The 10,801-nt window shown below is 50.3% G+C and overlaps 1 protein-coding gene across 6 annotated transcripts in view; it reads right to left on the reverse strand.

Moving 5' to 3' along the window:
* LOC115161333 (tensin-1) overlaps nt 1–10,801 on the reverse strand; it is a 289,463-nt gene that overhangs the window by 165,868 nt on the left and 112,794 nt on the right. For 5 of the 6 annotated variants that reach the window (XM_029712238.1, XM_029712239.1, XM_029712237.1 and 2 more), the window contains exon 3: nt 3,189–3,226. In XM_029712238.1, the coding sequence (XP_029568098.1) occupies nt 3,189–3,226 (38 nt within the window). Of the gene's footprint in view, nt 1–3,188; nt 3,227–3,354; nt 3,374–10,801 lie in introns of those variants that run through there. The other variant, XM_029712242.1, reaches the window with a different exon arrangement.

Consider the following 10,801-nt stretch of genomic DNA (forward strand, 5'->3'; position numbering starts at 1 on the left):
ATATTATTAAACTGCGCCGTTGGAAACACAGCTTTTGCTCTCCTGTGTCTGACTTCTCTGCCGCCAGTACGCACCCCTTACAATTGCATTAGCTTGAGCTAATTTGTCTTCGCCCCTCTGATGAGACTGACTGGTAAACCTTCACCCCTCATATGAAACTGACTGGCAAACCTTCACCACCCTTTGCACCCCTGGTATTTCCTGTCAGTCTGAAATGGAGGAGGGTAGTGGAAGCTGTGTAGAACTGGAGGAGGGTAGTGGGAGCTGGGTAGAGCTGGAGGAGGGTAGTGGGGGCAGGAGGAGGGTAGTGGGAGCTGGGTAGAGCTGGAGGAGGGTAGTGGGAGCAGGAGGAGTGTAGTGGGAGCTGGGTAGAGCTGGAGGAGGGTAGTGGGGGCAGGAGGAGGGTAGTGGGAGCTGGGTAGAGCTGGAGGAGGGTAGAGGGAGCTGGGTAGAACTGGAGAAGGGTAGTGGGAGCTGGGTGGAGCTCGAGGAGGGTAGTGGGAGCTGGGTAGAACTGGAGGAGGGTAGTAGGAGCTGGGTAGAGCTGGAGGAAGGTAGTGGGAGCTGGGTAGAACTGGAGGAGGGTAGTGGGAGCTGGGTAGAGCTGGAGGAGGGTAGTGGGAGCTGGGTAGAGCTGGAGGAGGGTAGTGGGAGCTGGGTAGAACTGGAGGAGGGTAGTGGGAGCTGGGTAGAGCTGGAGGAGGGTAGTGGGAGCTGGGTAGAGCTGGAGGAGGGTAGTGGGAGCTGGGTAGAGCTGGAGGAGGGTAGTGGGAGCAGGAGGAGGGTAGTGGGAGCTGGGTAGAGCTGGAGGAGGGTAGTGGGAGCAGGAGGAGGGTAGTGGGAGCTGGGTAGAGCTGGAGGAGGGTAGAGGGAGCTGGGTGGAACTGAGGAGGGTAGTGGGAGCTGGGTAGAACTGGAGGAGGGTAGTAGGAGCTGGGTAGAACTGGAGGAGGGTAGTGGGAGCTGGGTAGAGCTGGAGGAGGGTAGTGGGAGCTGGGTAGAGCTGGAGGAGGGTAGTGGGAGCTGGGTAGAACTGGAGGAGGGTAGTGGGAGCTGGGTAGAACTGGAGGAGGGTAGTGGGAGCAGGAGGAGGGTAGTGGGAGCTGGGTAGAACTGGAGGAGGGTAGTGGGAGCTGGGTAGAGCTGGAGGAGGGTAGTGGGAGCTGGGTAGAGCTGGAGGAGGGTAGTGGGAGCTGGGTAGAGCTGGAGGAGGGTAGTGGGAGCTGGGTAGAACTGGAGGAGGGTAGTGGGAGCAGGAGGAGGGTAGTGGGAGCTGGGTAGAACTGGAGGAGGGTAGTGGGAGCTGTGTAGAACTGGAGGAGGGTAGTGGGAGCAGGAGGAGGGTAGTGGGAGCTGGGTAGAACTGGAGGAGGGTAGTGGGAGCTGGGTAGAACTGGAGGAGGGTAGAGGGAGCAGGAGGAGGGTAGTGGAAGCTGGGTAGAACTGGAGGAGGGGAGAGGGAGCTGGGTAGAGCTGGAGGAGGGTAGTGGGTATAGCTGGCAGCTCTGGAACATTTCAGTAATGGCTGCCAGATGAAGGGCGATGATGTATGGTTGGTGTGTGTGTGTGTGTGTGTGTGTGTTGTGGAGGGTGAGTGGGTACTATAAATCTATAATGTAAAGCCTAGTAAATCTCTCACTGCAACGTATTGACAAACTCAATGTTTTCTCATCTCCAACCCTCCTTCACCACCTCTCTCTCTCTCTTTCCATCACTACTTCCCATCTTCTTCTAAGTGCCCCCTCTTCAAAAACACCAAGCCCGTCGACCATGTAGCGAGCTGCCGTTTATTTTTAGAATAGAATCTATCACAGAGTCATCCGTTTTGTCACCAAAGCCCCATATACTACCCACCACTGCGACCTGTACGCTCTCGTTGCCTGGCTCTCGGTTCATACTCGTCGCCAAACCCACTGGCTCCAGGTCATCTACAAGTCCCTGCTAGGTAAAGTCCCAACTTATCTCAGCTCACTGGTCACCATAGCTGCACCCACCTATAGCACGCGTTCCAGCAGGTATATATCTCACTTGTCACCCCCAAAGCCAATTCCTCCTTTGGCCGCCTCTTCTTCCAGTTCAATGCTGCCAATGACTGGAACGAACTACACAAATCTCTGAAGCTGGAGACTCATATCTCCCTCACTAGCATTAAGCTCCAGCTGTCAGAGCAGCTCACAGATCACTGCACCTGTACATAGCCCATCTATAAATAGCCCAAACAACTACCTCTTCCCCTACTGTATTTATTTATTTTGCTCCTTTGCACACCAGTATTTCTACTTTGCACACTCATCTACTGTCAAATCTACCATTCCAGTGTTTTACTTGCTATATTGTATGTACTTCGCCACCATGGCCTTTTTTTTGCCTTTACCTCCCTTATCTCACCTAATTTGCTCACATTGTATATAGACTTATTTTTCTACTGTATTATTGACTGTATGTTTGTTTTACTCCAAGTGTAACTCTGTGTTGTTGTATGTGTCGAACTGCTTTGCTTTATCTTGGCCAGGTAGCAATTGTAAATGAGAACTTGTTCTCAACTTGCCTACCTGGTTAAATAAAGGTGAAATAAATAAATAAAATAAAGTCAAACACATACTGGGACAGCCTGCACTTGTTTTCAGATTCCTCCGATATTGGGAGTGTAGGAACACTGTTCCAGCCGAGGCCCCGTCCACCTCATTAACACAACATTTCCTTCTGATAAGCTCTGCTTGGCTTTGAGGAAAGAGAGTTGAGCTAACTAAAGCACTAAGAGCTAACCACAGGAGGTTGGTGGCACTGTAATTTGGCAGGACGGGCTCATGGTAATGGGAGGGAGAGAAATCAGTACAATGATATCAAATAATCAAATACATGGTTTCCATGTGTTTTGATGCCATTCCATTCACTCTCCGTTCCGGTCATTATTATGAGCCGTCCTCTCCTCAGCAGCCTCCTGTTGCGCCAGCAGAGGATGAGAGACTTGGTAGAGCTACATTGTACGTTCTGTCACAATGCCTACATAAGGCTGTTGTGCACTTGACTCTTGTGCACTTGAAATGTGACGTGATGACATAAGATGTAATGACAGTTTATAACAACCTACATCTAAAAAGTGCAGCTGCCTAAAAAGACTGCGTTCCCATTGCTTTGACAAGCCCATTCGGCAACATAAGAGCCCTGAGAAAAGCTGCTGCTCTTACCTTCACTTCACATGTCTTGTGGCAAGTCAGCCGGCACACTAGGAGATGGGAGAAAAACAGGAACTCAGAGTTAGTTTACATTTCCTAAATAGTATTACATTCAAACATTGCTGAGTGGAATGAAATGCATCATTGAGTAAATAAAAAAAGTGTATTGAAATTCTACCTCGTCAAAGTTCAACATGTTTACTCTATTGTCAAAGTCAAATATTATTGACTGTTAAAGACTGATGCTGCCCACTACTGGGGTCTGGGGTTTGGTGCTCTTGGGTCTGAAGAGAGCAGGGTCTGGCGAGAGAGAGCAGGGTCTGGCGAGAGAGACAGGGTCTGGCGAGACAGACAGGGTCTGGAGAAAGAGACAGGGTCTGGAGAGACAGACAGGGTCTGGAGAAAGAGACAGGGTCTGGAGAGAGAGACAGGGTCTGGAGAGAGAGACAGGGTCTGGAGAGAGAGACAGGGTCTGGAGAAAGAGACAGGGTCTGGACAAAGAGACAGGGTCTGGACAAAGAGACAGGGTCTGGAGAGAGAGACAGGGTCTGGAGAGAGAGACAGGGTCTGGAGAGAGAGACAGGGTCTGGACAAAGAGACAGGGTCTGGAGAAAGAGACAGGGTCTGGAGAGAGAGACAGGGTCTGGAGAGAGAGACAGGGTCTGGACAAAGAGACAGGGTCTGGAGAGAGATTCAGGGTATGGAGAGAGAAAGGGTCTGGGGAGAGAGAGACAGGGTCTGGAGAGACAGGGTCTGGGGAGAGAGAGACAGGGTCTGGAGAGAGAGACAGGGTCTGAAGAGAGAGAGACAGGGTCTGGAGAAAGAGACAGGGTCTGAGAGCTGAGAAGCTTGTCTGGGTTTGGTTGTAACTACTGGGGTAGAAAAGTCCAAGATGGATAGAGATGCACCATACTCTAAACTAGACTAACCATACTAATTGTAGACTATATTACAATAAATGCTTAGTCTATTTATATTCATTCAGATTTACTTGAGTTAAAAAAATGATCTCATAGTATTTCTTCTGAAGTAGGATAGAGTGAATGTGCTAGTCCTGAGCACTGATGTTAACTGTAATCTTGTGTTGTATAAACAAGACACGCTGGTATAATTAGTTCAAGCCATTTCGTTTATATTTATATTTAGTTCAAGCCATTTCGTTTACATTTGAGAGCCTCTTTGATTCTTTAATTAAAGGCCTTGAGAGAAGTGACAGAGGGAAAACCTACAGCACAGCAACCCCGAGGAGACTCTGGTTCCCTGTGAAAACCTACAGCACAGCAACCCCGAGGAGACTCTGGTTCCCTGTGAAAACCTACAGCACAGCAACCCCGAGGAGACTCTGGTTCCCAGTGAAAACCTACAGCACACTCCAACCCCTAAGAGAGACTCTGGTTCCCTGTGAAAACCTACAGCACAGCAACCCCGAGGAGACTCTGGTTCCCAGTGAAAACTTACAGCACAGCAACCCCGAGGAGACTCTGGTTCCCTGTGAAAACCTACAGCACAGCAACCCCGAGGAGACTCTGGTTCCCAGTGAAAACCTACAGCACACCAACCCCGAGGAGACTCTGGTTCCCTGTGAAAACCTACAGCACACCAACCCCGAGGAGACTCTGGTTCCCTGTGAAAACCTACAGCACAGCAACCCCGAGGAGACTCTGGTTCCCAGTGAAAACCTACAGCACACTCCAACCCCTAAGAGAGACTCTGGTTCCCTGTGAAAACCTACAGCACACCAACCCCGAGGAGACTCTGGTTCCCAGTGAAAACCTACAGCACACTCCAACCCCGAGGAGACTCTGGTTCCCAGTGAAAACCTACAGCACACTCCAACCCCGAGGAGACTCTGGTTCCCTGTGAAAACCTACAGCACACTCCAACCCCGAGGAGACTCTGGTTCCCTGTGAAAGCCTACAGCACACTCCAACCCCGAGGAGATTCTGGTTCCCAGTGAAAACCTACAGCACACTCCAACCCCGAGGAGACTCTGGTTCCCTGTGAAAACCTACAGCACACTCCAACCCCGAGGAGACTCTGGTTCCCTGTGAAAACCTACAGCACACCAACCCCGAGGAGACTCTGGTTCCCTGTGAAAACCTACAGCACACCAACCCCCAGGAGACTCTGGTTCCCAGGGTCCAGCTAAATACACTTGTTTTATCCAGTGGAAGAGCATGGCACTGTGAATACTAAAAAGAATGGAGTATTACAAAGCTTTATATCAAGTGTAATTAACACATTTATATACTATGTATAGCTTTGTAAGACTATAAATGACAAACCACCCAGCTTTGGAGTAGTGAAAAGGTATATTTCCCTGCTTTTCAGAGGAGCTGGCTAGTATTTAATGGAACTAATGAGATGCTACCTTCACCTTCCTTCAAACTGCATGCAGAGACATACAAATGGCATCCAGGAGTTTGTCTGACTCTGGGTAAGTAGGAAGACAGCTAAATCCTAAAGTATCCCTTTAAGTATTGCACCCAACAGATTAATCAAGGGCTGAAAGGGCTCACCTTATGCACTACCATAAAACGTGGTTTCCTCTACATTATATTGTTCTCTGGAATACCACTGAACTGTGCTCCACCCACCTCATCACACGGTCCAGATACACTGACTCATTCTGTTCCCAGCATATAAGCCCTGAGTAAGCACACTCCCCTGGGGTACAAGGGGAAGACAGAGTGAGGAGGACTTCCATATTGGGTGTGAAGGTGGCTGGCGCACAAGGGCCGAGTCAGGCTTTTCCCTTGTTAGGAAGTTAGAGCTCTGTAGAGTAAACAGTCAGGCTTTTCCCTTGTTAGGAAGTTAGAGCTCTGCAGTGTAAACAGTCAGGCTTTTCCCTTGTTAGGAAGTTAGAGCTCTGCAGAGTAAACAGTCAGGCTTTTCCCTTGTTAGGAAGTTAGAGCTCTGCAGTGTAAACAGTCAGGCTTTTCCCTTGTTAGGAAGTTAGAGCTCTGCAGAGTAAACAGTCAGGCTTTTCCCTTGTTAGGAAGTTAGAGCTCTGCAGTGTAAACAGTCAGGCTTTTCCCTTGTTAGGAAGTTAGAGCTCTGCAGTGTAAACAGTCAGGCTTTTCCCTTGTTAGGAAGTTAGAGCTCTGCAGTGTAAACAGTCAGGCTTTTCCCTTGTTAGGAAGTTAGAGCTCTGCAGTGTAAACAGTCAGGCTTTTCCCTTGTTAGGAAGTTAGAGCTCTGCAGTGTAAACAGTCAGGCTTTTCCCTTGTTAGGAAGTTAGAGCTCTGCAGAGTAAACAGTCAGGCTTTTCCCTTGTTAGGAAGTTAGAGCTCTGCAGTGTAAACAGTCAGGCTTTTCCCTTGTTAGGAAGTTAGAGCTCTGCAGTGTAAACAGTCAGGCTTTTCCCTTGTTAGGAAGTTAGAGCTCTGCAGTGTAAACAGTCAGGCTTTTCCCTTGTTAGGAAGTTAGAGCTCTGCAGTGTAAACAGTCAGGCTTTTCCCTTGTTAGGAAGTTAGAGCTCTGCAGTGTAAACAGTCAGGCTTTTCCCTTGTTAAGAAGTTAGAGCTCTGCAGAGTAAACAGTCAGGCTAGTGAGGTGAGCGGGTAGTAGGGAGAGCGGGTAGTGAGGAGAGGCGGATAGCGAGAAGAGTGGGTAGTGAGGAGAGCGGGTTGAGGAGAGTGGGTAGTAAAGAGAGCGGGTAGTGAGGAGAGCGGGTAGTGAGGAGAGTGGGTAGTAAAGAGAGCGGGTAGTGAGGAGAGCGGGTAATGAGGACAGTGGGTAGTAAAGAGAGCGGGTAGTGAGGAGAGCGGGTAGTGAGGACAGTGGGTAGTAAAGAGAGCGGGTAGTGAGGAGAGCGGGTAGTGAGGAGAGCGGGTAATGAGGAGAGCGGGTAGTGAGGAGAGCGGGTAGTGAGGAGAGCGGGTAATGAGGAGAGCGGGTAGTGAGGAGAGCGGGTAGTGAGGAGAGCGGGTAGTGAGGAGAGCGGGTAATGAGGAGAGCGGGTAGTGAGGAGAGCGGGTAGTGAGGAGAGCGGGTAATGAGGAGAGCGGGTAGTGAGGAGAGCGGGTAATGAGGAGAGCGGGTAGTAAAGAGAGCGGGTAGTGAGGAGAGCGGGTAGTGAGGAGAGCGGGTAGTAAAGAGAGCGGGTAGTGAGGAGAGCGGGTAGTGAGGAGAGCGGGTAGTGAGGAGAGCGGGTAGTGAGGAGAGCGGGTAGTGAGGAGAGCGGGTAGTAAGGAGAGCGGGTAGTGAGGAGAGCGGGTAGTGAGGAGAGCGGGTAGTGAGGAGAGCGGGTAGTGAGGACAGCGGGTAGTGAGGAGAGCGGGTAGTGAGGAGAGCGGGTAGTGAGGAGAGCGGGTAGTGAGGAGAGCGGGTAGTGAGGAGAGCGGGTAGTGAGGAGAGCGGTCAAAGAATAGGCGGCAGGAGGACCGAGTAGAGAAGATATGATGAGCTAGGAGAGGAGGAGACAAGGAAAGGATGGATGAGTAGAGGACACAGAGACCCTGGTCCAAAAACAAAGGGGAGAAGGGTGAGCCTCAGAGATGACCGAAAATAGAGACTGACTAAGCGAGAAGGGGAGAAAGAGAAAGAAAGATTAAAAAAAACGCAAGAAAAGACGAAAGAGAGGAGAGGATATAAGATACAATGGCAAGTTGGGAGTTGGGTGTTGGTCCACATGGAAGAGATGATGAGGAGCGTTGAGGGGCTGGTTCCTATCTGACTCAGGACTTGAGGTATGTTCTTTAGGAGAGGAGAGCAGGGAGGGAGGGAGGGAGGGAGGGTGGGGCTGGAGCTATTTCCTCACCTAGGTGATTTGTAATGGGTCTGGACTCCCAAAGGCATGGGCTGAGCTAGAGAGACGGAACGAGGGCTGGGATATTTCCTCTCTCATATGTGCAAACACACACACGTACAGTACACACACCCACCCACCCACCCACCCACCCACCCACACACACACACACACACACACACACACACACACACACACACACACACACACACACACACACACACACACACACACACACACACACACAAAGACAGTCACAGACACTACATTAGACTGTCACAGACACCAGACACACCATGTACCATGTTCTACCCACTACAGTAGACTGTCACAGACACCAGACAAACCATGTACCATTCTCTGACCACTACATTAGACTGTCACAGACACCAGACACACCATGTACCATGCTCTGACCACTACAGTAGACTGTCACAGACACCAGACACACCATGTACCATGCTCTGACCACTACAGTAGACTGTCACAGACACCAGACACACCATGTACCATGCTCTGACCACTACAGTAGACTGTCACAGACACCAGACACACCATGTACCATGCTCTGACCACTACAGTAGACTGTCACAGACACCAGACACACCATGTACCATGCTCTGACCACTACAGTAGAATGCTGTTTATTGACTATAGCTCAGCCTTCAACGCCATCGTACCCTCCAAGCTCATCACTAAGCTCGAGGCCCTGGGACTGAAACCCGCCCTGTGCAACTGGGTCCTGGTGAAGGTAGGAAACAACACCTCCACTTCAATGATCCTTAACACAGGGGCCCCACAAGGGTGCGTGCTCAGCCCCCTCCTGTACTCCCTGTTCACCCTTGACTGTGTGCCCATTTACACCTCCAACTCAATCATCAAGTTTGCAGACGACACAACAGTAATAGGCCTGATTACCAACAGGGACCAGACAGCCTACAGGGAGGAGGTGATGGCCCTGGCGGAGTGATGCCAGGAAAATAACCTCTCCCTCAACAAAACGAAGGAGCTGATCGTGGACTTCAGGAGACAGCTGACGGAGCACCCCACTATCCACATCGACGGGACCGCAGTGCAGAAGGTGGAAAGCTTCAAGATCCTCGGCATACACACCACAGACAAACTGAAATGGTCCACCCACACAGACATTGTGGGGAAGAAGGCACAACAGCGCCTCTTCAACCTCAAGTTGCTGAAGAAATTCGGCTTGGCCCCTAAGACCCTCAGAAACTTTTACAGATGCACAATTGAGACCATTCTATTGGGCTGTATCACCGCCTGGTACGGCAACTGCACCGCCCGCAACCGGGGGGCTCTCCAGAGGGTGGTGGGTCTGCACAACACATCACCGGGGGCACACTACCTGCCCTCCCGGACACCTACAGCCCCTGACGTCACAGTAAGACCAAAAAGATCATCAAGGACATCAACCACCCAAGCCACGGCCTGTTCACCCCGCTATCATCCAGAAGGTGAGGTCAGTACAGGTGCATCAAAGCTTGACCGAGAGACTCAAAAACAGCATCTATCTCAAGGCCATCAGACTGTTAAGTAGCCATCACTAACCGGCTACCACCCGGTTACTCAACCCTGGAATCACTAGTCACTTTAATAATGTTTACATAGTGCTTTACTCATCTCATATGTATATACTCTATTCTATTCTACTGTATTTTAGTCAGTGCCACTCTGACATTGCTCGTCTTAATATTTATATAAACTCAGCAAAAAAAGAAACATCCCTTTTTCAAGACCCTTTCAAAGATAATTCCTAAAAATCCAAATAACTTCACAGATCTTCATTGTAAAAGGTTTAAACACTGTTTCCCATGCTTGTTCAATGAACTATAAACAATTAATGAACATGCACCTGTGGAATGGTTGCTAAGACACTAACAGCTTACAGACGGTAGGCAATTAAGATTACAGTTATGAAAACTTAGGACACTAAAGAGGCCTTTCTACTGATTCTGAAAAACACCAAAAGAAAGATGCCCAGGGTCCCTGCTCATCTGTGTGAACGTGCCTTAGGCATGCTGCAAGGAGGCATGAGGACTGCAGATGTGGCCAGGGAAATAAATTGCAATGTCCGTACTGTGAGACGCCTAAGACAGCACTACAGGGAGACAGGACGGACAGCTGATCGTCCTCACAGTGGCAGACCACGTGTAACAACACCTGCACAGGATCTGTACATCCGAACATCACACCTGCGGGACAGGTACAGGATGGCAACAACAACTGCCCGAGTTACACCAGGAACGCACAATCCCTCCATCAGTGCTCAGACTGTCCGCAATAGGCTGAGAGAGGCTGGACTGAGGGCTTGTAGGCCTGTTGTAAGGCAGGTCCTCACCAGACATCACCGACAACAACGTCGCCTATGGGCACAAACCCACTGTCTCTGGACCAGACAGGACTGGCAAAAAGTGCTCTTCACTGACGAGTCACGGTTTTGTCTCACCAGGGGTGATGGTCGGATTCTCGATTATCGTCGAAGGAATGAGCGTTACACCGAGGCCTGTACTCTGGAGCGGGATCGATTTGGAGGTGGAGGGTCCGTCATGGTCTGTGGCGATGTGTCACAGCATCATTGGACTGAGCTTGTTGTCATTGCAGGAAATCTCAACACTGTGCGTTAAAGGGAAGACATCCTCCTCCCTCATGTGGTACCCTTCCTGCAGGCTCATCCTGAAATGACCCTCCAGCATGACAATGCCACCAGCCACAATGCTCGTTCTGTGCATGTTTTCCTGCAAGACAGGAATGTCAGTGTTCTGCCATGGCCAGCGAGAGCCCGGATCTCAATCCCATTGAGCACGTCTGGGACCTGTTGGATCGGAGGGTGAAGGCTAGGGCCATTCCCCCCAGAAAT

This window comes from Salmo trutta, chromosome 24 (assembly GCF_901001165.1).
Source record: "Salmo trutta chromosome 24, fSalTru1.1, whole genome shotgun sequence".
Classification (NCBI taxonomy): domain Eukaryota; kingdom Metazoa; phylum Chordata; class Actinopteri; order Salmoniformes; family Salmonidae; genus Salmo; species Salmo trutta.